Raw genomic sequence first — 27,913 nt, forward strand, 5'->3', positions numbered from 1 at the left:
CGCCTCCAACGGCAGCCCAGCACCGCTTTTAAAGACGACATTTCCCGACGTCCTCGGGCCCTCTCGGGGCCCAGGGGCGCTCAGCCAACTCTCCGTCTCCTCCTTCCACTTCAGCGGAGAGAAGCCGGCCGAGATCCGTAGAAGGATCGCGGGAGAGGAGAAGGCTTCCGTGTGTGGCGTTTCTAGGAATTAGAGGACGGTCCCTGACGCGCCCAATCCCCGGCCTGAGAGAAAAAAGAGCGAGCGAGCCGTGCCGGCCTGGCCATGAGTTACCTCAGAGGAGACGCCGGGGCCGTCAGGCCTCTGTTAGACTTGTAAGTGACCGGTCGTGGGAGCAGGACAAGTGGCTCCCCGCTAGATATATATATATATGTGTGTGCTCCTTCATACCCACATGCCCTTGTTTCTTTCCATTTCTTCCTCCCCACCTCCATCACTCCCCTTGTTTATTCCGGAGTACTGTATTTCGTTCTCTTCCCCTTTCGCCTAATCGCCCGGGCCCTTTCGTGTTGTGATCCCCTGAAGAAAACAGTAACCGGGAGGGCTCCTCGGAGCATGGGCAGGGGAATCAGCCCCTCGCCCGACTATAACCTTCAGGAGCCCCGTGCGGCGGATGCATTACGCCTTGCTGCGTAAACAACAGGATCACAACGTCGTCGTCCCGTCCCCCCCGCAAAACGATTCTGCAAAAGTACCAGCGCTGCTGAGGGTGCTCCTCTCCTGTTGTTTAACAGTTGGGAGTTTCGGTGTAAATACAGGAAAACCTGCCTCTGGGAGTAGCTAGAAGCGTGGACTTTCACATCCTAGCTTTGTTAATGCACACTTGAGAGTAATAAATCTCCCTGAACCCAGAAGGGCGTATTTATGAGTAAATCCTGTGATAGGAATGCCAGAGGTTACTGGTTTTTCTCCAGCCCTTCCTTAGCTCTATGTGCAGGGCCTCCTAGCTTTTGTTGGGAAACAAATTTCATGGAATTCCGTGGGATTTTGGCCCTGAATGAACCTCGATAGTAGGGTATTCACTGTCTTTATGATTTTAATGACAGGTTGGTCTGCGGGCATTAGCAGATAACTTCTGTTTCTCCTCTTGAAAATCGCCAGATGCTGATTTCTATAACAGAACTCTTGTTACAGGCACAAGGGGATGCTGGGCTCCCAGCTCTTTCCTCCCTTGAAGCAAAACATCTTGTGGCAGTTTAAAGATTATCACGTTTCATTTGGCATAAGCTTTTGTGAGCATTAGCCGGTTTCTACAAATGCGTCTAAAGAACTGGGCCAACCTCTGCACAACCTTATGCCAAACAAAACTGGCTGTCTTCAAAGAACTGCAAGACACCGTAAATTTTGTTGCAGCCACCTAAGATGGCTACCTTACTGGAAGGATGGGGAGTCAGCAATGCTGATTTATTGTGTTTGCGCCACAGCAACAGAAGCCCTTTTCAAGTAGCAATATCTGCCTATGATGGGAAAGAGCATATCTGAATCCAGGCACAATTGTTTCAGAGCTGTGTGTTACCCTTTGCACTTTCTCTAAGAAAACAAAAACTGACTTTAATAACAGGTTGATACTTTCGAAGAGGTTACCCTTTTAGTCTATGTTAGCATATCAGGCAGAACCAAAAGGAAAATAAATAATAAAATAAAATAAAATAAAATAAATAAATAAATAAAGATAGATAGATAGATAGATAGATAGATAGATAGATTACTGGCTATATTTTGTAGACAAGCTTGCTTGTCTAAGGAATTGGATTTTTCCAAAAAAAAAGTCTTTTGCTTCAAGGAAACCACAAAGCAAATAACTGATGCATGTGACTGGCAAACAAAAGAGTAACAATAATAGAAGTGGCTGTAGAAGCAAATGGCTTTTTCCTGTGTGTCTTTGGCTTAGTAAACTGATGAACTTTCATCAAATAGGCGGAACTGCAGACTTGTCTAAGAGTGGTTTGAACATGATTATCTTGTGACTCATTCTTACTCAATTGTCTTGTGACCTTCGATTCAATAATTGCACAAGAACTTAGGGCTTGTGCAGTTATACATTAACCACTTCCTTTGTTTCTGGCCTACATGAGGAAAGGTCACAGTTATTAGGAAACTGTTTATGTGCAGTTTGTTGATTGGTGAAAGATAAATACTTGTAACTTGCTAATTGGTAGACTCAGATGCTGCACTCCTCTTTTCTGTTAAGAGAAACTATAAAAGCTGGATGGCCAAGCCATGCAGACATACCTCCTTTTGCTCTTTGTATTAGGCATATCTTTCACCAGTGAAATAAACAGTTTCTATCTATTTTGCTGCCTCATTTGCTTCTGTTGATCTGCTTCTACCCTCTCATCTGAGAGAATGAGCTTCCAGGTGAACACTTCTCTCACCTGCTACATTGGTTCTGGGTTCTGAAACAACAAGACAGGTTGTGGTTTGTTGAATACATTGTTTTTTCTTAACCAGAAGAAAGCCAGTATTATATGCCGAAGTTTGCTTTTGACTTATAAACTTTGGCTTGTTGAAACCATGGTCTGTTGTTGCTTTATCTAGGCCCAGACTAATGCCTTCTCACTGGCTTGTTTTCCTACTTGCCAGCTATAAAGGATAAAAGAGATGGGATAGAAACAGAATGAAAGTGGGATAAAATAAACTGTGATTTGTTTGGATGTTTGTGGGACAATTTATGGCTAACAAAATTAAGGCTTAGTGTGACATTCAAATGTGGTCTATATCCTCATGAATTTGTTCAGTTTACTGGCCTTCTGTCTTCATAGAACCATTGGCAACACTGATTAGCCAATTGAGGAACTCTTATGTCTATAATGAGATAATGTTGTAATTTGCTTTGTAAAATTTTTGTTGCATTTCATGTGATGTTGTCAGAACAGCTTGCATTATGGGAACAACTGTAGGCATCCTTCAGTCTCGACAGACTATGGTAATACATATGCTCTGAATAGAGGTCATGGAACAGCATCTAGTGTGGCTGAGCAGACCAATTTGAGCGTGACAATCCCTTCCACACTGAAGACAAATATAGTGTGTCCCCTGTCTAGCTCTCTGATTTTGCTGGTTTGGGGACTGCATCTTTGCCTCGGCCTGCTGAACAAGTGTCTCTTCAAATTGGGAGAGGCCATGCTACATCGCCTGCCTCCAGGCTGAGCGCTGAGATGTCAAGGTCCTCCATATGTTGAGATCAATTCCTAAAGCCTTCTGATCCCACTTGCAGATATCCTTGTATCACAGCTGTGGTCTCCCTCTGGGGCGCTTTCCCTGCACTAATTCTCCATAGAGGAGATTTTTGGAATCCGGGAACAGCATAGTTTCCATAAATAGAAAGTACAAAAAGAAAGGTAACAAACTTTGAGTTATATAATAAACAATTATTATCATATAACTCACTGGTTCTTAACCTTGGGTTACTCAGGAGTTTTGGACTGCAACTCCCAGAAGCCTTCACCACCAGCTGTCCTGACTGGGGTTTCTGGGAGTTGCAGTTCAAAAGCATTCGAGTAACAAAGGTTAATAACCACTGATATAACTCAAACATATTGCAGAAAACAATACAGGTGTGGGGAGAAAACTTACAGACTCCAAAATATGGGTTGCAAAGCAAAAGTAGCACCTTTATTCAGTGTATCTATGCTGTCACTCCTCGGAAAAAAATGAGCTACATAGCCTATGTGTACTATTTGAGATACTCACACTTTAAAACTGGAAATTTTTGAGACACATCTGAACATAATTTTCCAGTAAGACAATTCCGTTTTGCTTTTACTCATATGACTACACTTGTCCATACAAGAAATGACTCTTATAAATGGGTAGCTCTAAATTCAAGCCTCCAAATGGGTTTGTAGATCTCTAAAATGGAGGGTGAGCTCTTCACAAGGCGAAGGACAAGCTGGCATCCTACACTTTGTTATAACATCTAGCCAGGATTAAGATTTAATCCTTATTGCTGCAGTGGCAACAGGACACCATATTCCATTACACCTGAGAGCAGCATCTGGGCAGCTTACTGCTGAGCTATCTGGAGCAACAGACAACGTTAGAGGTCGGCAAGATATCCCTCCAGATATTGTTGGACTTTAACTCCCACCAGCCCTAACCAGCAGAGAGTGCTGGTGGGAGTAGCTGCCCAGATAAAGAGTTACAATTAGTATACGAATATCCTTGCACAGGTGGCAATAATGAAAGTCTAGCCCCATGAGGCCAGATGGTCCATTCACCGATTTGCCGCTGCAGCGGACACTGCAATTCTTCCAGTGGCTCCGCAGATCACGATCAGCTAGCCACTCCTGGCAAGAGGACATGCCTTGCTGCAAGGTCGAACAGTGGCTTGCAGATCCCCATCTGCAGAGCCATTGGAAGAATCATGGCGGTGGCGGCGGATCGGTGAGTGGACCCTCGTTATTGTCACCTGTGCAGGGATATTCGTATACCAATACCCCCATCTCTAGTTAGAATGTTAATGCCATAAGAACTGCCATTATTCAGCCAAAACTTTATAAAGTGGTTAAGAATAAAGCATGCTAGAAAACACAGGCATAAAGAAAGAGAAATTTTTTAACTGTTGTTTTGCACTTGGTATGTGATTGGAAGTTTTATGGCTTGCAAGAGTTTGTGGGTTTTTTTATCTGTAACAAACGATTGTTCCTTCGTTCTGAGAATACACCACTGTGAAATATAGGTTATCATGTTTTGATACTTATGCATGCTCAGTTGTGTCTTCTGGAAAATTCCTATACCGGGCTGAGGTGTCTATATAAAGGTTGTGAAAGCTGTGTTGTTCTGGGATTGTATACAAAAGCTCTTACATCCATGCAGGCCTAATAAAGTGCTTTTTGTGGCTACTTAAACCCATTGTTGGACTTGTTTGTCTACTTTTCTCTCTCCACACGATAGCTGGAAGGCCACATATTCTGTGTCCTTGAACTAGCTTAAGAGACAGAGGGGGAATGATGGAGTCAGGTACCACCCTAGTTCCCAGCATATTGTAGCTAAGATGTTTCTGAGAAATAAAAAAAAAATTGAAGGGATCTGTGATGATTTAAAGTCAAGTACACTTACTACAGCATGAGCTTTTGCTTTGTGTAATCCATTTCATCTGATGCATGGAGTTTTGTTTTGAATTTTAGACATTAATGGAATGGGGTTTTGGAAACCCCATAATGACAGGAGAAAATTGTCAATCGGAATTCAAGACCCCTATGAATTCCCCCAACAGAAATGGGCAGAGACACGGAAGTTGCAAAATGGAGACTGTTTTATTTTTCGCTGCTGCAGAAAGCGGAGAGAGAGTTCAGCCATGCAAGGCATCAGTCTCTCTACCAAGAGTGTGATACACATACATTATATAGGCTGTCCGTTCAGGCAGTCCGTTACGGCTCACAACCTTCCATATAAGGGCACGTACCTAAATTACTACCTTTTCATTGGTTTTACAGTTCAAAGCATTCTATTCTACTACGCAGCCTCGCTTTTACAGAGCCTGCCTTTACCCTGAGTCAGCTCTCTTTTATCAGCTCAGGCAGCTCAGGAATTTTTAATTATGACCCACGCACAGATGGCCGCGTACTCCTCCTTAGTGAAGAAGTCAAACTCTCAGCAATTTTTCTACTCACAAAATTGAGGGTAAAAATTACAGACTGTTGTAATATATTTTTAAGAATGACCATTCATCAGTCTGTTATTCACTATACAACTTTCTGACACTAGATAGGCCACTTTCAAAGCTGTGTTTGTCTGTTTCAGCATGTTGGCAACATTAAATATGGTGTGCGGAGAGAGGCAGGGGAAGCAGAATATTGTGGCATTTTAAAGATTAACATTTATCACAGTGTTGAGTTTTGATGGATCAAAATCCATTTCAGATGTCTGGATCGGAAATACATATTCTCTATACATATCCCATTCACCAGGAATGGATATTGCTAATAGACAAAAATGTCAATGATTCCTTAACCCATGAATGTGACTATCAGGCTGTTACTTTAATTAATGTAACTTGGCCAGGGTGACATGTTGTATGCCAGCTGGACTTGGTTGTCACAAGAATACAAATATTTTTTTCTGGACCATGGAGGTCAGTGTCTGTCAACAAGCATTCAACATCTGGGTATGAATCAAAATTTTCTAATAAATTGTGATTCAGCCATCTTTTACTCAGATCTCAGTCTGATATTTCTGTACAGTGTCCATGTTTAATATCAGTTTCCTGTGAGTTTGGAGAGTGTTTTATTAAAATATTGCCTTTTCTGATGTCAGATTTGTGCCCATTTTTCTTTTTGCCGAAGACGGTCTGTATCACATACAAAGATGAACAAATGAATGAGCCACTGACACTTCTGGCAACTTTAGGTTCTCTAACTGAGTTACCATAGCAGGGGAGGGCGTGCTCTGCTGCCATGGAAGATGGCAGCATGAGAGACTAGCTCCGCTCTAAGCCTGCCTATTATAAACTAATTAAACATACAAACTGGCAATTAGTGGAAAATAATCATAAATAAATATAGATATGGGGAAATCAAAGAAGATGGCTCAAGAAAACAAACCGGATGGTTCTTCAGAAGTTGAGGAGCAAGCCAATTCTTTGTCTGAAGATAGTGGCAGCGAAAGGCAGTAAGATGAAAGGGAAAGGGCGAAAGAAATCGGCTGGGCTAACAAGCAGAGCGATATGAAACAGCTCTTAAAACAATTAAGGAAAGATCTACAAACAGACATGAAAACTGTTATACCACTGAAGGATGCATTAGTAGAGCTGAAAGTCAGTATTGAAAAGGTAGAAAAGACTGCTAATGAGGCTTTTGAATTGGCGCAAAACCAACAAACAAAGACTGATGCTGTAGAAAAGGAATTAAAACTATTAAAAGATAAGATTGAATACCAGGGGAATCGTGATCATAAACAAACTCTGCATTTAAGATTTTTTAAAGAGCACTTAAAAAGCATAGTTTTAAAATGGATCCAGGATCTCTGCCCCGACCTGAAAATTACAGAGAATACTTTGAAACGAGTTCATCGCGTGGGTTATAAATAACAACTGAGATACATATTCATAAGGTTTGCCTTCTGCACAGCATGAGTGGCTGTACATTGTGCATTAAACAAAGCGGAAGATCTGTCATACTGAGGTGAAAAGATAGAAGTCTATCAGGATATGGCTGTGGAGACAATCCAGAAATGTACAGAATGGGGACTGTTCACAGAAACACTTCAGAACCACAAAGTGAGATATGCCTGGGCATTTCCCTTTAAACTAATTGTCTGACATGGACAGAGACCTAAGACAGTAACAACAACAATGCAGCTACAAGATCTCTTGAGAGAGATGAAGATTCAAGTGGCAGAGAAAACTGGGTATATGGTAATCAAAATGCTCAGGAAGAAGGAAGACAGTCGTGGTGGAACAGAGACATAAGACATAAGACATAAGAAATTTATTTGTCATTGCGCTCACAAGTGGGTGCAACGAAATGAGGTGCTCTTCCCCAAGGTAAAACTGGACAACACTACAAAAAAAAGTTAAAATATACACAACTTTCACCATCCAAATATAGATACCCCGTTTTCTCTCAGCAATTGAAATCCACCAAAAACCTATGGCCCCACATTTAAACTCAATACTGCACTTGGGTAAAAACTGTTCTTGAATCTGCTTGTCCTTGCTTTCAATACCCTGAATCTCCTTCCTGATGGTAATAGTTTAAAGAGCTGATATCCCGGATGAGAGGAGTCTTTCAGTATGTTAGATATCTTCCTCTTACATCTGTTCTTATACAATTCTTCCAAAGAGGGGAGTGAACAGCCAATGATGTTTTGGGCCATCTTAATCACCCTTTGAATTGCCTTTTTCTCTGCCACTGTGCAGCTCGTGAACCATACACAGAGACAGTAGGATAATATGCTCTCAATCGAACTCCGATAGAAGGTGATTAACAAACTCTCAGTCAATTGTTGCTTTCTAAGAATCCTTAGAAAATACAACCGTTGTTGTGCCTTCCTGATTAACGCAGCGGTGTTTGCACTCCAAGTCAGGTCATTTGTTATGATAGTCCCAAGAAACTTACATTCAACCACCTGTTCCACACAAACTCCATCTATATACAGTGGCTGAATGTCTGCTCTTTTTTTCCTATAGTCCACTATGAATTCCTTGGTTTTTTGGATGTTAAATAAAAGATTGTTTTTTTTGCACCAGCGGGATAGCTGTAATACCTCGTCCCGATACGCAGACTCATCATCCCCAGAGATAAGTCCTACTAGTGTAGTATCGTCTGCAAATTTGATAATCCTATTACTGGGATGGTTATTGGTGCAATCCGATGAATAAATGGAGAACAGTAGTGGACTAAGGACACAGCCTTGTGGAGTGCCAGTGCTGAGTATCTTGTCAGTAGAGATGTAGTCATTCAGTTTAACCCTTTGTGGACGATTTGTTAAAAAATCCAAAATCCACAGACAGATAGAATCTGGAAAATCAAGATCTTTAAGTTTGTCTATTAATCTGTGGGGTATAATGGTGTTAAAAGCAGAGCTAAAGTCCGCGAACAACATTCTTACATAATTCCCTTGTGTTTCCAAGTGGGATAAAGCCAGAGCAGGGGGGGGAGGGAAGTAGTTAACAAGCAGAAACCCTAACCCTGAACACTCCCTGAGCTGTCTCAAGGTTGCAGCTGGACTTTTATCTCTGCTCAGAGACGATAAGCAATGGGCTCTTCTTTTTTCCTTTTTTCCTTTTCCTTATTTTCCTTTTCTCTGTTTCAGATTATACTACTGGGCTCTTGGGAGCAAGATGATGATTTATAATTTTAGGTTGATTTATAAAGAGTTTTTGAACTGAATCATACTTAAAATTAAGGACTTTACAGAAGAAAGAACCTGAAACAATATGTAAATACATGTTTGCCACAATATATTGTGTGTAAAAGGCAGGCAAAAAGAGTGGGTGAGTCTTAGCTAGAAGTTTTGCTTCTAGCCTCACAAATACCCCAGAAGATTCAGCTCAGTCTTTTTTTCCAATTTTTTTTTTTTTTTTAACATAAGGGATGACAGAAAGGAAAAAGGGAATTGGAATTAATGAGGAAGAGAGGAGACAATAACATGCTAATATCCATCCTATACCTATTGCCATATCAAATTTTTAAATTATTCTGTTTACTCTTTTCGGAAGGTTCAGCTCAGTCTTAATGACCTGGGGGTTGTATTGCCTCATCACCATGTCTGGGGTTGTAGTGGGGGGGGGGAGAGAAGGGATGGAAGAAGAAGGATAGGGAGAGGGAGGGAAGGTGGGAGGCAAGAAAGGAACTGGGGAACTGAGGGGAGACTAGGCATACAATCCTGCTTTAGATGGTTATACTATGAGCACTTAACAGATAAGCATATACAGATTACATGGCCAAAAATATTGGCACCCTTGCAATTCTGTCAGAAAATGCAACCCTTCTATCAGAAAATTGTTGCAGTTGCAAATGTTTTGGTACTCACATGTTCATTTCTTTGGTTTGAGTTGGAACAACACACAAAAAAACAGAGAAGAAAAGTCAAATCTGATACAATCCCACACAGAAACCCAAGAAAGCACTGGCCAAAATTATTGGCACCCTTAAATTAATATTTGGTAGCACCGCCTGTGGAAAAAAATAACTGAAATCAGTCACTTCCTGTAACCATGAATGAGTTTCTTACACCTCTCTACTGGAATTTTGGACTATTCTTGTTTTGTAAACTGTTTCAGGGCCTTCAGATTTGAAGGATGCCTTCTCCCAACTGCTGTTTTGAGAGCTCTCCACAGGTATTCTATGTAATTCAGGATCTGGATTAATTGCTGGCCATTTCAGTTTGGATGTGCCATCATGTCATTTCTGATATGTGGTGACTATATAAGTTACTGACTTCATTACCATTGACACTTGTTGAAAAACAGCCCTGACAATTGCTTTGTGTGTGGTTTTTTTTACATGTTTATATACCAGTAAATATGTGTAATATGGAGATATATAGGTGAGTATGAAAACCTTTCCCACATTCTAACAGGTATGGTTTTTTTAAAAAGATGTAAGTCCCTGCCTACTGTTTAAAGTCTAAGAAACTGGTCGCTTACAATTGCATAATCGACTCACAATAATTAAGGAAGTATGTTGTCTTATGAGCACTTTTTATTCTTTTTTCTTCCTTAGATGCCTTTTTTGCTTAACAAGAAACATATCCAGATATGCTGCAGATATTAAGCCTTTGCCTCCCAACATCAAAGATAAACTAATTAAATCGCTGAGTGTCCAAGGGTGGATAACTGATTCCAATATTAATACGGTAAATGTCACTTTTTCATCATTATGTCTTAAAATTAAAACAACAACAACAATGAAAAGACATTTTTTCCACAAATCTTGACCAATTTTGTCTTGATTCTCAACGAAGGTAAAACTGGGGCACAAAATTTGAGGAAATCGTAATTCTGTGTCCCTGGGGAATTAAAAACTAGTTTTCACTCTGAAAATTGGAAATGTGCTTGCAAATAGAAAACTTTATTCCTCCAGTTGCAAAGAAAAAAAGCAATTGGATCTAGTTTCTTCTATCCTCAGGGCAGTCTTCAATAACTTGGAGTAGTAAGATTATACTTTTATAATCGTGAATCACAATCCCATAATATAAAAAGGAATTTTCACATAATGACAGAAATCCTGCTGCTTAGTGTAAAAAAAGCTGTAACTTTCTGTCTATTCTTTGCTGATAAATAAAGGTGCCATCACCACAGTTTTCAGGAGTACACGCATGCACCAAGCCAGTGTACATGTGTGCTCCAAAAATCATGGTGTGGACTCTTTATTTGTTAACAAGGAAAAAACAGAAGTTCTTATGCTAAGCAACAGGATTTCAGCCAGTGTATTTATCAGCAATCAAGCTGTAACAGGCAGCCGACAATCTCTTAGAAAAATAAAAATAATATATCATCAGTTTGTTTGCTTTCACTATGTTATACCACATACATATTTTCTAAAATTCTTTAATTATTTTTCCTCCTAAATCCGTCCTGGCATTATTTCTGTTATTTACTCCAACACTATTAAGTCAGTTTTGACATATAGCAATCCTCCCATGGTTTCATGGGTATAGGTTTGTAGTTGGTATACGAAGTTGAGATGTGCAACGCCACTCCTCATTACTGCTGCCATCTAGGAGTCTAGAATCATGGAGTCCTCCTAAACTATGACTTGGCAAGGGGAGTGCAACCCTTTCTAGAATAGATTGAACCCCAATTCCCAAATCTGGCTTTGTATAAATAGATTTATGATAGTTTTCTAATGGAAAAGCTATTAAAATTGGCAAGCAGATATAAGCTCTCAATATGGCCCAAGGACAAAATTGTGATAGCATGCACTTTGGAAATGGTTAATCAGGATTGGCCAAGACAGAAGGAAATTGAAAGAGGGGATGTGTTTTACAATTGGTCTCGGTTTCCTGATAGTGTTGGAGTAACTTAGATTTAAACTAAAACATAAATGCAAGTGGATAGTTAGAGGATATTCAAACAGTGAAAAAAAGAGTAGAAAGTTGTTGTTGTTTCATTGAAAAATGAATAGATTGGATGCTTGTATACAGTGGTGCCCCGCATAGCGAGGTTAATCCGTTCCGGATTAACCTTCGCTATGGGAAAACATCGTAAAACGGATCAAAAACCCCAATTGGAACGCATTAAACCAAATGGGCCCAAAACTCACCGTTCTCCGATGTTTTCCCTTGTTCCGGCAGCCATCTTGGGCATCCCGGCGGCCATTTTGGGTGTACTGGTGCCCATTTTTTTGTGTTCTGGCGGCCATCTTGGGTGTACCAGCGGCCATTTTTTTTGTTCTGGCGGCCATCTTGGGTGTTTCGGTGGCCTTTTTTGTTCTGGCGGCCATCTTGGGTGTACCAGCGGCCATTTTTTTGTTCCGGCCATCTTGGGTGTACCGGCACCCATTTTTTGTGTTCCGGTGGCCATTTTGGAGCCGCAGAACAGCTGTTCCCCCATCGTAATGCGAGCGTGCCCTCGCATTAGCGATGGGGAAATCTGCATCGCAATGCGGATTCATCGTTCAACGGTGCACTCGTTATACGAGGCACCATTGTACTTAATATGAATAGATTGGATGACTATATATTTTGTACTCTCCTATCCTTAAAACCCTACTCCCATCCCTTCCACTTCCTTTTACCTTTTGTATTCCTTCCCTATTCCTAGTAGTTTAAAAATAAAATATTTAATAAAAAAAGATTGACCAAGCTCAAAACAAGTTTCTTAAACTGTTGATAAACACTAGATGAGGTTTCCATTATAAACAATTTTGTCTGTCACTTTGCAGCACTAAGGTAGACCAACTATTATTTTATGTAACACTGAAAATAGAGTGATCTCTTTTATCTCAATGTAATATCCTAAAATAGGAGCCAGTCCAGCAATACCTAGAGGACTACAAATTGTCCACACGTGTTTCAAGGGAATCAAAAATAAGATGTTGTTTTGATGGTACATCTCATCTGTGACTGAAAGGTGCAATTTTGTACATGTCTACTGAAGCAGTAAATTTTGTGTAGTATTTAGTGACATTTGTTCCCAGGTGTAGGATTGCGACCTAAACAGAATTTTTTAACTAGTATTTGTAAAAAGTAGAATAATCAACAAAACCCTTTGAGGTATTCTCCATTTGTGCCTCTTTCTTAGAATCAAGTTATTAGAAGAAAGACCAGGCACAGATCAAAATCACTTTGCTGCTTAAATGTTCTTGATGTGGAGGACATATACAAATCATATGGTAGTATCAAAGTTAGTGTAAGTTCTGCCTTCGAAACTTTCCATTGTTCCTAAAAAGCAGGGCTTAAAATTAAATCCCAGTGAGGGCACTCATTCAGTACAGGAACTGAAAGCAATTCTTAAGCTTTTTATTGAGGCACAAAATGTAATTCAAACAGAATGGTTAAGCAACAATATAGCAACATTGTTTATCCAATAATTTCCAGGGGAGGTATCTTCCCAGGGAAAGCACAATCCGTGTTCCTGTAAATATTAAACAAATAGCATCTTAGCATATCTCTTTATGTTGCTATGTTTTCAGCACGTGCTGGGCTGCAAAAAATGCCATCCTTAGCCCATGATCAGCCAAAGTCTCATACTTTGGCTCATACTTTGGGGAGTTAGCACTAACTGTTGTGTAACAGTTGTAAAATACTACCTATTCATTCAAAAGAAATGCACAACCCAGCAGGGTGGAAGATGCTTTGGATATTAAACCCATGTAGGATTAAAAAAACTGTTTTTCTACCAGTTTGAGTAGATTCATTGAAATGTTAACCGCCCTAAAGGAAGCTATAGGATCGTGTTTCCAGAGTTGAGCAGGGCTATTGAGCACAGGACCTTGTGAAAGTCACTCATTTGTAGGGTCACCATGAGTCAATGGTGAGTTGATAGCATGTAACAACAATTGCTGTCAATATGTAACTTGGTATTTGTGTCTTATTTGGAGACATTCCCTGGGTCTGTTTCTTGGATCATGGGGTTCTCCTTGCCTTCAAATGCAATAAATCTGTGGGTGATATTTATGTAAAGGAACACTTGCAGTTATTTGTGGCAGAAACATCTTTCCTATTGCAGATGCCCAAGATTCCATACACACACCCCTTTTACTGTTTGGTGCTAAAAGAGTGCATGGCTTACTGAGATCTTTGTCTACACTCATTTTTAAGCCCCACTTCTTTTTAAGAAATCAGCATCTCTTTAAGAAACTGACATTTACTGAATCTGGTAGTCTTGTGGATCTTGCAAGACCAGATTGCTAACTCAGACCATCATGGAGTGTCTGCTAAAGAGAGGACAAGATACTTATGATGGAGAACAACCAGCTGGTAAGCCAGGGATGGAAGAAACAAGAATCCACTGGCTACTCCTGCGGGGTGTCTAGGAGCTTTCTCTTTCTGTTGGGCCTACTTGAAAACCAGGGAACATTGTCAAGGATAGAATGTGTTTAGTATGTCCAAATGGTTTGAAATGTTTCAGCCCATTTTTTGGTTTTTGTGCATGCTACTGAAAAAGGGCTCTTCCTAAGAAGCTTGTGACAGATCCAAAAAGCAGTCTGTAATTTGTAGTTTTTTTGTGTGTGCCATAGTACACTCCCTCAACACAGTTACCTCCTGGTACATTCATAGAACTATAGAAACTGGAAAGCTGGAAAGAACCCCAAGTCCAATCTGTGCCAAAGCAGGAAATCTAGCTAACTATCCTTGACAACTGACCTCCTCACCTCTGTTTAAAAATCTTCAATGAAAGAGAATCCACCACACTGCATTAGTTCTTTCTAAGTTTAAATGAAATCTCATTTCTCATAATTGAAATCTTTTACTTCTGGAGCTACAGAACACTGGTTGAACTGCATCTCTTATTCCTATGTCAGCTAATATGTTTGGCTGGGGATGATGAGTGTTAAACATCTGAAAGGTGCAAGATAAGGCAGTGGCTGTGCTACACCACGAAGAGATTGATTGCATTCTTTGCATTTTAGATTCTTCACCCGGCAGTGGAAGCACTGGATCTTCGGGACTGTGATGTTTCAGATAATGCCCTCCTACAGCTTTGTAACTGCAAGCAGCTTAAAAAAATAAACTTAAATGTTTGGAAAGACAACAGATCAACCATCACTTCAGAAGGTATGGTTTTCCTTGTGATAGTTATTTGAAAAAACACTGGGTAAATAAATTTTATTTCAGATGTGTTTCCCCCCCATGTTGTAATTTTTCTGTTGGACATATATGCACATGGAAACTATTTGTTCATACAGGAAAGTACACCCTCTTTGAATTCTATGGTTACATGTATCAGTACATAATAAAAATCATGTGGTCTTTAGCAGATCTAAAAATTAGGTAAATATAACCTCAGGTGAACAACACCACATGACATATTGCACTGTGTCATGATTTATTTAACAAAAATAAAGTTAAAATGGAGAAGCCATGCATTAAAAACTAAGTACACCTTATGTTTCAATAGCTTGTAGAACCACCTTTAGCAGCAATAACTTGAAGTAATCGTTTTCTGTATGACTTCACTAGTCTCTCACATCATTGTGGAGGAATTTTGGCCCACTCTTCTTTGCAACCTTGCTTCAGTTCATTAAGGCTTGCAGGCCTTTGTTTATGCACAGCTTGCCACAACATTTCAATCGGATTGAGATCTGGACTTTGACTGGGCCATTGCAACACCTTGATTCTTTTCTTTTTGAGCCATTCTGTTCTAGATTTGGTGGTGCGCTTGGGATCATAGGCCTGACCCAATTTCGGCCAAGCTTTACCTGTTGGACAGATGGCCTCACATTTGACTTTAGAATACTTTGATATACAGAGGAGTTCATGGCTGACTCAGTAACTGTAATGTGCCCAGGTCCTGGGGCTGCAAAACAAGCCAAAATCAACACCCCTCCACCACTGTGCTTGACATTTGGTATGAGGTGTTCGTGCTACTATATTGTGTTTGGCTTTCACCAAACATGGCTGTGACGTTTACCCCGTGGCCCCTGCTTGTTTCATCAAACACAGAACTCACAAAGGTATCTCAACACACTCTTTTCCTCGCTGCCACCAGTTGATCTCCTTATCAACCTATATTTCCTATGAAAGACTGATGTCCATTCAGTACCAAACTTTTAAACAGAAACAGGTTTATTGATTACAAATTGTTTTAGGAATAGTTCTTAAGCACATTCTTAAAGTTACACCAAGCTTCAATATTTTACTTTAACCTCTGCTATCTTAATTAATACCGGTCACGCTCTGACTACTCACTCCCTAAACACTCTCTCTGCCTCAAACCCCCAAACTCTTATCTCCCCACTCTGTCTCTGACTGAACCCCCCAGACTCTGCCTCACCCCTCCCTTCTAGTTTCTTTGGCTCCGCCTCCCAACAGCTCTCATTGGTAGAACTGTTGGCTCTCATTGAGCCAAAGCAGGGTGATCAGTACAATGGCGCTGCGCCTTACAGACAGACAGATCTATTTTTGTCTCATATGTCCAAAGGACATTGTTTTAGAAGTCTTGAGGTTTCTCCATATGCAGCTTTGGAAACCTACGCCATGCGGCCATTTGCTTTTTAGAGAGAAGAAGCTGGCAACCCTTCCAAACAAACCATACTTGTTCAGTCTTTTTCTCTTTGTATTGTCATGAACTTTGCAACCATTTTTGTTGCAAAAAGCAGTTTCCCCCTCCACAAAAATGGGGGGGGGAGGAGGAATCACTTTCCCCCTCCATTTTCTTTGCAAAACGTGGAAGGGGAAAGCTGCTTTTTGCAGTGAAAATGTTGGGGCAAAGGAGGAATTGCTTTCCTCCTCCATTTTCTTTGCAAAACATGGAGCTCTTTGATCCCTCCCCCCTCCTTACGTCCATGTATAAAATGACCCTCAATTTGTCCTTTAATTATTTCAGGGAAAGTGTCATTTTATACATGGAAAAATACGGTATGTCCTGATAAAAGGAAAGATTAAAAGGAAGAGAGGTGTCACAGGATTTGCCCAATAGTATCTGATATAGCAGCCTTCCTGAAACTATCTCAATATAAGTCTGGAAGGACACTTGGGAATGCTATGTCCCATTGTGGAAAAAAGATAGGATAGAAATATAAATAAATATGATTTGGAGCTGTAGTACTACAGTAGGAAATAAAAAGCTTTAAACAGAAGTACTGTAATTGAATAAGGATTAAGTGCAGTTAAATCCATCCAGAGCTGTGGTCAGATGCATTCATGAAGCATCCTGAATATATTGACGAGATTGGCTATTTTTGCAAAGTTTTAGAATTTGTCAGAATTAATATTTGAAATATTTATAATTTAATTTCAGCATTTTTGTGTTGATACTGCAAATGTTTTATGCACTTTCCTTGAGATAATGATATCTTCTCTTGATTAAACCTCCGGAGAAAAAAGTCCACTTTTCTGAGGATGACATGTACTCTCCCTCTCTTTCTCTCCCTTAGGTGTTGCAGCTCTTGCTTTGTCGTGCCCCTATTTATATGAAGCCTCTTTCAAAAGATGCAGCAATCTTACGGACAGTGGAGTCATTGCTCTTGCCCTAAACTGCCCACTTTTACAAATAGTGAACATTGGTGGATGCTCCAGTATCACTGATGCATCATTGCAAGCACTTGGGCAGAACTGTAGATGCTTGCATAGTGTGGATTTTTCATCTACCCAAGTAAGATCAATGGTAGTTAATACACAGCTTTACAGAATGGCATAATTAAATCAAGACAGTTTTGAGAACAGACAATGATTAGCTTTGTTGTTATCAGTGTTCGGGAATTTGTAATTTATATAAGTATTGATAAGCAGTTTACATTGCTTATCAATGCTTATCTAAAGCATTGATAAGCTTTAGATAAGCACTGCTTATCAATGTAAATAAAATCAATAGCACTGGGTTGTCTTGTTTTAAGTTTGATGGCTGACAGGTGCAGACGTTTGGAAATGGCCATGTTTGGATTACAAAATCCCAAACCAGCAGTTCTATTATTTTGAGTTGTAGTTCAAAATGTCCGCATTTCAGATGGACAACAGTGTCTCTGCCATCTATGACTGCTCACAAAGGCAGTACTGTATTTAATGTGTCAGGAGAGTTCACATTGCCCGAAATGATTCATGAAGAATCCATTTATGAACAGAGGTATTTTTAAAAGCTCCTGCCAGCCAGTTCAAAAAAACCGATTTTGCAGCCCCCCAAAATCGGTTTCACATGTGCATCATGTAACTGGCAATTGAGTATTGATTGGGCATGAGCTCAAAAGCAGAGGAATGGCCAGTGAGTGACTACAAGGAAGAGGAAGGGTCTCACTGAAGGTATTCTGCTGAGGGTCCCTCAAAACCAGGAGTTAGTACTGAACTATAGACTGGCTATGTGAGTATGTTAGTTGGAGTGACCTTTAGGGCATACTGGTGCAATAGCAGAGGTTGGAAAAGCTGAGGGACAGACTGTAGTCAGTAAGTGAGGCATCTGGCTGTGGAGCCAATTCCTCACTGTACCTCCACTGGGGAAATTTTTGAGTATAAATTATAAAACACCATTCTCCAGCAGGTTTCTTTATTAAGATTGTGCATGAAATAACACAGAGCAATGAGAGGCCCAGAGAGTGGGCATATTTTATAATCTAACTCTTCTTCATGCTTCCTTGCGCTTCTCTCTTTAGTGTTGTTTTTGGACAACAGTTCTTAGTTCTTCTTTTTAACATCTGTTGTGGTGATTTATTTCTGTGGTTAATTTCCAGACCGGTGCAACAGTCTCCTAGCAAGCATGATTGCTCTGTGTTGGCTGGTGGATTTTGGAAGTGGTCATCTTAAATAGTAACTGTTCAGAGTGTTGCATAGCAGTGAATGTTGGGTAGCATCATGCTGGATGAGAAAGAAGCAGTCTATATGCTTAAATTGGTTAGGTAGTTTTTGACAGTACAGGGTAGAAGATTAGATATTGGGGTCCTGACTAGAGTCTTTTCACATAACTGGCAACTTCCACTGTTACATTTGCTTACCCACCCACTGCCACCCATGCACATGAGTAGTTAGGTTGAGTAGTTGTTCAGAATCTGCAGATCGGTGGATCTGCGATTCCATGAGTTCATGTCTCTTCAGATTGCAACCAGCAAATGCTTGGGACAAGTGTTTAAATGTGTTTCCAAGCTAATTGACCTGCCAAATGTTCAGATTGCAACCAGCAAATGCTTGAGACAAGTGTTTAAATGTTTTTTTCCAAAACTAATTGATTTGCCACTCACAATGGATCTCATGGATTTGTGTTTTCTCAGAGGAGTGCCTCTTCTATACGGGGTGGTTCCTGAAAAAATCAAAATGGATTTTAACAAGACACACAATTATCAAATATAGCAGGCCTCTGGCACCACCCTTCGACAAATAATTATATATCTACCGTATGTTTCAGAATTTTCTGCTGCCAGGATCTTCCATAAAGTTGATTCCAGAGGCCCTCTATCTTTTGGAACAGGTGGATTTTCAGGATCTCCACTACACCTCTCTGTCTCCTGTAACAGCATAATGTATTCTATACCATTTGCCATCTCTTGAAATCACCCCACACACCCATACCAAACCAACAATATGGGAAAAGAAAATCAAAGGCTTTTCTTACTGGAGTTGCAGGTTTCTCTGTATAAAAGAGTTCTTCCATATTATACCACCTTTCAGGTTCTTCCAGGTGTTGTAATAATGCTGGTGATGTATTCTCAGTGTCAGAATCTGTGCTCATGTAATGCTTTCTGGGTTTTGCTATGGTTTTGGAGTCTGGGGCCTTTTGGCTTTTTGCCTTTTGGGATTCCTGGGGGGAGGGGGGCTGATTTTCCTTGTCCTCCATCTTCTCAAAGCCTCACCGGTCTCTGAAAAGAGCTGCAGGCATGCCCAGAGCTTCCCAAAAACAACCGCTGTGGATGTTGTGGGTTTTTCGGGCTCTTTGGCCGTGTTCAGAAGATTGTTTTTCCTAACGTTTTGCCAGTCTCTGTGGCCGGCATCTTCAGAGGACAGCACTCTGTGCTGTGGTGTAGTTGGCTTGGGAGTGGAGTATTTATGGCTGTGAGATGGGCTTTTGTCTTTTTATGTAGATGGGTGATTAGTGTGTCTTGTTGTGGGTGTATTGTTGTGATAAGAAGGAGAGATTATCTGTCACTGTGGTGGATGAGTGTCATTAGCTGTTTTTTGTGTGTAGTGATCACCAGTCCTTGTGGCTGGGTAGAGTTCATTGACCTTTTGCACGCTGTATTTTTGAGAACTGGGAGCCAAGTTTTGTTGAGTTTCAAACTTTCCTCTTTTTTGTTGAAGGTCTGCTGGTGTTTGTGGATTTCAATGGCTTCCCTGTGCAGTCTGACGTAATGATTGCTGGCGTTGTCCAGTATTTCAGTATTTTGAAATAGAATTTCATGTCCAGTTTGTTTTAGGGCATGTTCAGCTACTGCAGATTTTTCTGGTTGTTTTAGTCTGCAGTGTCTCTCATGTTCTTTGATTCTGGTGTGGATGCTTCGTGTTGTGGTTCCAATATATACCTGGCCACAACTGCAAGGTATCCGGTATACTCCTGCAGTGGTGAGGGGGTCCCTTCTGTCCTTTGCTGACTGTAACATTTGCTGTATTTTTGTGGTGGGCTTGAATACTGTTTGTAGGTTGTGTTTTTTCAAAAGTTTCCCCATGCGGTTTGTGACCCCTTTGATGTATGGCAGAAATACTTTATTTGTGGCTTGCTGTTTTTCTTCTTCAGTTTGGTGTTGTTTTCTTCGTTTGATGGCTCTTGTGATTTCATTTTTGGACTAGCCATTTGTCTGTAGGGCCCAATTCAGATTGCTATGGGGAGGAGAAATTGTTACATGTAGAAATATCTACTTAAAGCAAAAATGACTCTCTTACAAAATCTGAGGTAAAATGCAAAGAAAAAGCTTTATTGGTTTTGCACTGCAGCAGCGTGGAAGTTCAAGTTGGAAAACTCCCAAGAACTTCTGAATAAATGAGGTAGCAGCATAGATTTATATACCAAAAGAATCCTAGCTGTCCCATTCGCCAATTAGCCAATGGGCTTCCATTCTTACTAATTATCCTCCCATTATTCCACCCCTTTGCCACCCAAATCCCTCCCCTGATCATCCAACCCCCTTTTGATTATGTTTATGATTAATGTCTCCTCTTTACCCCAATTCAGCAATCAGCAAATGTTATTTTCAGGGTATACGTCTTAGTACATTAGGTTATACAAGGTCAACTGATACTGGAAATCCCCACTCAACTTCTCATTTTCACTCTTGCCCAAGAACTTATCCGCTGTAACAAACATCCTTCTTCCTCTTCTGTGCCTAAGTTCAGTTCCTCTTTTGGCATTAGTCAAGCAGTATCTTAAAATACTTTTTGCAACAGCAACTGCAAGCAATTGCCTAGCTTTTTGTTAATCTTAAAGCTTCATTGATTATAAGTAAAATTTGTTCAATTGTGGGCTTTACTTTCCCATAACAAGATGGTTTAGTTCAGTGCTGAGAAACTGAGCTTCACAGTTCCAATTTGCATGGTGTACCAGTATTTTGATTATGCCTCTTTTTTGCTGTGGGTGGTGGGTGGAGTTTTTTTGTAGGTACCGGTCTGTGTGGGTGGGTTTTCTGTAGACCTTGTGTCCCAGTTGGAGGCCAGTTTTGCGTAGGACCATGACATCTAAGAACGGGAGTTGGCCCTCTATTTCTTTTTCCGTGGTGAATTGTATACAGCGGTGCCCCGCATAGCGACAATAATCCATTCCAAAAAAATTGTCGCTATACGGATTCGTCATTATGCAGGGCAAAAAAGCCCATAGGAATGCATTGAAACCCCTTCAATGCGTTCCTATGGGCATAAACCCCACCATTCTGCGGAAATCCTCCATGCGGCTGACATTTTCACTGCCCGGTATGCAAGGAAAGGGCGCGAAAACACTGCGGGCGGCCATTTTTTCCGGTGGACATTTTGGAACCGTCGATCAGCTGTTTTTAAAACATCGTTATGCGATAATCGGTAAGCGTAACGCTTACCGATCATCGCGAAGCGATGTTTTCCCATTGAAAACATTGTTATGCGATCGCTTTTGCGATCGCAAAAACCTCATCGCTATGCGGATTCATCATTAAACGAATCGCTCGTTATGCGGGGCACCACTGTATTTGGGTGGATGCTTTTGAGATGGTTGAGAAACTCTTCCAATTTTTCTTCACCGTGGCTCCAAATTGCAAAGGTGTCATCCGCATATCGGAACCAGACTGTGGGTGTGAGGGGTGCCGAAGCCAGGGCAGGTTTTTAGAAGTTTGCTATAACCGGGATGAGGGGGATCCCCATGGCCACTCCATCTGTCTGTTCATAGAATTCATTATCCCACCATGGAAAAAGAAATATCTCAAAAATGGTGACAGCATACGACAGCAGCCAGCACCTGCTAAGCTTTCCAGGCTATCTGGTTTTCTAAGTGAAATTTGTCCATAAGTGGCTTTAATTTTCCATAACATGTTCTTCTGTCTCCTGCACTGGGTATCTGTGCAGTGGTAGATGTTGTGGATTCAGCAGCTTTTGTAGCTGATTGTCCAACTTGAAAATTGTCACAGAATTATAAGTGGTGTAATGGAGAATTTTAGGGGTTTTCTGTGTGGGCAAATTCCACTCAAAAGAAGGGGAAAAGCTTGAGATGTTTCTGCTGTTACTTGAGATATTTTAGAATTATGCTGACACTGACAAAATTGTTGGATGCAGTAACCACAAGGCCTATAGGAAGTAAAACATCTGTTGAGCAAGAGGGCTGTAATCACAGTCAACTGTGCCGAACAGGAAAGAGGGAAGGGAGTTTCCAGGTCATGCTGTCCTGAGGCGCTTTTGAAACATATAAAGTTGCTGATTGTTGCTATATGATCTGTACTATTAACCATAACTGCATGAGATAAAACATTGGAGAACAGGAAAAGGGGGTGGGCAATGTTTGTGATGTAGCCAGAATGTGAACTTATTGGTCAAATTGGCTGGTAAGACAGTGAGAGTACCAACTATATAACCTTATGCTGCTAATAAATCCTTTGGAGTCTTTGGGGCGGTGACCACACGTTGCCTACCTGTAGTTCTCCCCGCTACTGCAGTTGTGTAATAAAATCTTTTTCTTGCATTTTACCTCAGAATTTGTGAGAGTTATTTTATTCTATGTGGATATTTCCATAACAGTGGTCTCTCTGTTAGTGAGCTTCAACATGGTTATTGCTTGTCTTTTGGTTCTCCCTTTTGTCTGATTTGCATTCGTACAGGAGAGGAGGTTTCTTTGCCTGAAAAACAAGAACTGGAATTTTACCTCTAGATGTATGGAAAACAGTGTGACTTTGACAGCTTCATTCATGCTGAATATATATAACTACCAAAGAAATGGGCCTGATGCCACTATTATTATCCAAAGTGTTTCTGCACATATACAAAAAATGAGATGGTAGATATATATTAGTTCAGTGGCTCCCTTACCATAGTCTCTCAAGACTAAAGGATGTCTACAGAAATGATACCCAATCTTGGATTCACTAATATTGTTGCACTACAGTTCCTGAACATATTACACTTCCCTGTGTCAGCTAGGAATTTTGTGAGTTGTAGCCCACCCATGTGGGAACTACTGCACTATGTCACCGAGGAAAAAGATTCTAGTCCAGCCTTTAATCCCAAGGAGCTTTTAGTGTGATTTTGCTGCCTGCATCCTAATGTGGTGGACTCCATTTTATCCCTTAATTCTGCTGATGGCAATGTTTCATCTTGACTATAAGCCCAAAGGCTTGTTGCTGCTAGATAATATTTTGCAAGATAAGAAGCCTAGAATGTTTGGAAGGGAGAACAAGAGAACAATTAGGTTGATTATACCCTTTCGAAGAACAAACTGAGGATGGTAAAACTTTTAAATACATTTAGAATGGTGGAACTTGTCCTTCTAATACAGGCCAATGTAACTTAATTTGCTAGCAAAGCTAAACACAGATGACCAGCTCTGTAGGGTGTTTCATTAATCATTAGATAAATTGCTGGACAACCCAGATAGTGTGGTTGCTGACCTTGAGCCAGACATCCTGGAGAGTGAAGTCAAGTGGGCCTTAGAGAGCATGACTAACAACAAGGCCAATGGAGGTGATGGCATTCCAGTTGAACTATTTAAAATCTTAAAAGATGACTCTGTTAAGGTGCTACACTCAATATGCCAGCAAGTTTGGGAAACTCAACAGTGGCCAGAGGATTGGAAAAGATGAGTCTACATCCCAATCCCAAAGAGGGGCAGTGCCAAAGAATGCTCCAACTACCGTACAGTTGCACTCATTTCCCACGCTAGCAAGGTTGTGCTCAAAATCTTCCAAGCCAGGCTTCAGCAGTATATGGGCCGAGAACTCCCAGAAGTACAAGCTGGATTTCGAAGGGGCAGAGGAACTCGAGACCAAATTGCTAACATGCGCTGGATTACGGAGAAAGCCAGAGAGTTCCAGAAAAAGATCTACTTCTGCAAAAGCCTTTAACTGTGTCGACCACAAGAAACTATGGCAAGTTCTTAAAGAAATGGGAGTGCCTCACCACCTTATATATCTCCAGAGAAATCTATACATGGGACAGGAAGCAATAGTTAGAACTGGATATGGAACAACTGATTGGTTCAAAATTGGGAAAGGAGTACGACAAGGCTGTATATTGTCCCCCGGGCTTATTTAATTTATATGCAGAATACATCATGCAAAAGGCTGGACTGGAGGAATCCCAAGCTGGATTTAAGATTGCCAGAAGAAATATCAACAACCTTTGATATGCAGATGATACCACTCTGATGGCAGAAAGTGAGGAGGAATTAAAGAACCTCTTAATGAAAGAAGAGAACGCAAGAATGGTCTGAAGCTCAACATCAAAAAAACTAGGATCATGGCCACTGGTCCCATCACCTTCTGACAAATAGAAGGGGAAGATATGGAGGTAGTGACAGATTTTACTTCTTGGGCTCCATGATCACTGCAGATGGTGACAGCAGCTACAAAATTAAAAGACACCAGCTTCTTGGGAGGAAAGCGATGACAAACCTAGACAGCATCTTAAAAAAGCAGAGAAATCACCTTGCCAACAAAAGTCCGCATAGTCAAAGCTATGGTTTTTCCTGTAGTGATGTATGGAAGCGAGAGCTGGACCATAAAGAAAACTGACCGCCGAAGAATTTATGCTTTTGAATTGTGGTGCTGGAGGAGGCTCTTGAGAGTCCCCTGGACTGCAAGGAGAACAAACTTATCAATTTTGAAGGAAATCAACCCTGAGTGCTCACTGGAAGGACAGATCCTGAAGCTGAGGCTCCAGTACTTTGGCCATCTCATGAGAAGAGAAGACTCCCTGGAAAAGACCCTGATGTTGGGAAAGTGTGAGCGCAAGAGGAGAAGGGGACAACAAAGGATGAGATGGTTGGACAGTGTCACCAAAGCTACCAACATGAATTTGAGCCAACTCCGGGAGGCAGTGGAAGACAGGAGGGCTTGGCGTGCTCTGCTCCATGGGGTCACAAAGAGTTGGACACAGATAAACAACAACAACAACTAAAGGATGATGGAGCTTGTCCTTACTTACTTTGCTAGGAAAGCTAAACACAGGTGACCAGCTCTGTAGGGTGTTTCATTAAAGGTTAGATAAATTGCTGTTTTTAATTGCTTTTGATGAAATTACAACAGTTTAGGCAGCCTGTTTGACAAGGGATGGGTTGGAATTCCTGACATTTCAGCAAGCTGTAGAGGATTTTGTAAAGCAGGATCCAAAATGATGTATTAAACCTGATTGTCTTGCATGTTTGCTGCAAGTCCCTTAAATTCTGTGGATCCGACACCAAATAAGTATGCATAGGAATCTTAATCATGGTTTGTGTACTAGTATTACTTTTTCAGACATTTAACTGCAAGAAAATATTGATTGTATCACTATTTTAGGTTATGGTGCTTTATTGTCAACTTTAATTTATTCATTCATTAAACCACTTTAACATTTTTATTGTATTTTCATTCAGTGTACCAACAAGGAATCTGCTTTTTCCCCATTCAGGTTACTGATGATGGTGTAATAGCACTTGTTAGTGGAGAGTGTTCAAATAATTTAAAGGTAATTTTTCAACATGTGTTTTTCAAATTGTTATTATTAACAAATTGTTATAACATTGTTTAGACTGCAACCTTATATTCATTTGTCTAGGAATAAATACCTTTGAACTCAAAAGGGACTACTTCTGAGTAAACGTGTATGGAATGCACTATTAATTGATCCTACTGAGATCTGTTTTCATTGTTTCTGTCTGTAACAATTGCTGATGCCTGCATTCATTTTCCCTACTAGGAGATCCATATGGAGCGGTGTGTAAATTTGACAGATGTTGCTGTGGAAGCAGTCCTCACTTACTGTCCAAGGATATACATTCTTCTGTTCCATGGTTGTCCACTGATAACAGGTGATTCAGGATGTTGCGCGGATCAGACAATTCCAGCTAGTTTGGAAGAGAAATTTTAAAATGCCAATTAGACGAGAGATATCAAGAAATAAATTCTACACTACATAAGGCCGTCAGAACTGATCTGTCAGAAAGGACAAAAAGTGCTTAAGCTAGGATTCCAATCAAGGTTGTGATCCTAGAATTTAGGCAATTTATTGTTTACATGCTGTATGTTGGGGGCAATGTGTAGCCTGCATAACTAAATTGGAAACCAGCTGGAGAGTGCTTGAAGTGCTATGGAGCAGTATAGGACTTCTGGATAGTTCAGCCATTTAGGTCTCTGGCTGTGGAGCCAGAGGCTGAGAGTTCGATTCCCGACTGTGCATCCTTGTCAGGGGCTGGACTTGGTGATCCATAGCGTCCCTTCCAGCTCTTCAGTTCTAAGATGATTATGATTAGCAGCACATAGTTTATCCATTTGTTGTTGGACTGCAACTCCCATCAGCTCTGGCCAGCATAACAAATGGTCAAGACTGCTGGGAGTTGCAGTCCACCTTTTGGAAGGCTACATGTCCCCCATTCCTGCTTTATTGGATTGTTCTTGGGTTCTAGCTGCAGTTATGTTTTATATTTTCTTCCTGTCTGAGTGGGGTGGTTTTACAGATAAGTCTTGTTGATTTTATTATATGGATTTTACTGTTAAGGAGTTTTATGATGCTGTTGTTTTCTCATGGAAGCTTTAAAAGTGATGTAGAAATATTTTAAACACAACAAATGTGCAACAGATAACCAATTAACAATAGCAGACCAATTATTTATTCCATGCTTAAATTTGTAAGTCCTCCTCTTTGCTCAAAGTATTTTAGGGAGGTTTAAATTCAGCTACTGTATAGAATCGATGTCACAAAGTAATTTTGAAAGAATTAAGAACAGAGCAGCAAAAATAAAATCAAAACATTAAAACAATCGAAATGAAAATAGAAAGGAACAGAAAAACTATTGACACCTTGTTAAGAAAATAATGACCTTGAGAATATTGTGAAACTTTGGCTGGTCCTAATAAAAATATTTGCTTGTCTGGATTTTGGAAGAGAGTACACCGACATTGCACCATACACTATGCATCAAAATCTTGTCGAAACAAGTTTCCTTAAAGATTGTCTTGCAGAACAGCCTAGTAGAGTAAGACATTCCATGAAAGCCAGTGAAGTGTTCATCTCACAAAGTGCAATAGCATCTTATCTAGCTGTAGCTTATTTATACAATGATATTTTGAAAAAGACAGATGAAATTATTTATCTCCCATCATTATTTGTTGCCACACGAAAAACATTTTCTTCTTCTAAAACAGATTGAGAATTTCTCCTCTTTGCTTTGCAGATCGCTCCCGAGTAGCCCTGGAACAGTTAGTTGGACCGAAGAAATTTAAGCAAGTTTCATGGACTGTTTATTGATTTTTAGGCTTGTCTCCTTATTTAAAGTTCTCACCACCGCCTGTTTTTTTTTTAAGGAAAGACCCACTTCTAGAAAGTCTTGTTATCTCAGAATGTTTTGAGTTCAGTGGTTTTCACCAATGGGCACAGTTGATATTCATGTTGTCCAAAAGTGGTTCCATTCAATATTCTCTCTTTTGATGTTATGAAAGGAACTTTTTGAGTGTTTGCAGAAGAGCAACACATGAAGGCTGTAACACATGTGCAAGCTTCATGACATTCCAGATATTACATTCTGCTCTTACAGAGGGCCAAAGTGCAAGAAGTGGAGTGAGCTAACCAACAAGATGGGGGAACAAGTGCTGCATTGGCATCTTGGAGTGCCACTTGCTCAGCTCTCACTGGAGGGAACCTTTGATCGATTGAGGTAGCATTTATAACTGGAACTAGATGTTCTTCATGCAGCTTCTCGTGTTTAAATAAAAGCATGGCTTATATACAAATGGCAGGTGTG

The 27,913-nt window shown here is 40.5% G+C and overlaps 1 protein-coding gene across 1 annotated transcript; it reads left to right on the top strand.

The window, feature by feature from the left end:
* The first annotated feature begins 41 nt into the window (after positions 1-41).
* AMN1 (antagonist of mitotic exit network 1 homolog) lies at positions 42-27,902 on the top strand. Its single transcript, XM_020792219.3, has 7 exons — positions 42-314; positions 10,170-10,302; positions 14,523-14,667; positions 16,989-17,206; positions 25,585-25,641; positions 25,873-25,984; positions 27,347-27,902. Exons 1-7 carry the CDS (start codon positions 265-267, stop codon positions 27,418-27,420), a joined length of 789 nt encoding a protein of 262 aa, XP_020647878.3. The 5' UTR covers positions 42-264; the 3' UTR covers positions 27,421-27,902.
* Positions 27,903-27,913: the final 11 nt, after the last annotated feature.

This window comes from Pogona vitticeps, chromosome 5 (assembly GCF_051106095.1).
Source record: "Pogona vitticeps strain Pit_001003342236 chromosome 5, PviZW2.1, whole genome shotgun sequence".
Taxonomy (NCBI): Eukaryota; Metazoa; Chordata; class Lepidosauria; order Squamata; family Agamidae; genus Pogona; species Pogona vitticeps.

Excerpts from the sequence above, each read along its gene's own strand:
- AMN1 (XM_020792219.3), top strand. The coding sequence starts at position 265 with ATGAGTTACCTCAGAGGAGACGCCGGGGCCGTCAGGCCTCTGTTAGAC. Across the intron at positions 315-10,169 it reads GTCAGGCCTCTGTTAGACTT|ATGCCTTTTTTGCTTAACAA; the intron begins GTAAGTGACCGG and ends TTTCTTCCTTAG. Across the intron at positions 25,642-25,872 it reads AGTGTTCAAATAATTTAAAG|GAGATCCATATGGAGCGGTG; the intron begins GTAATTTTTCAA and ends TTTCCCTACTAG.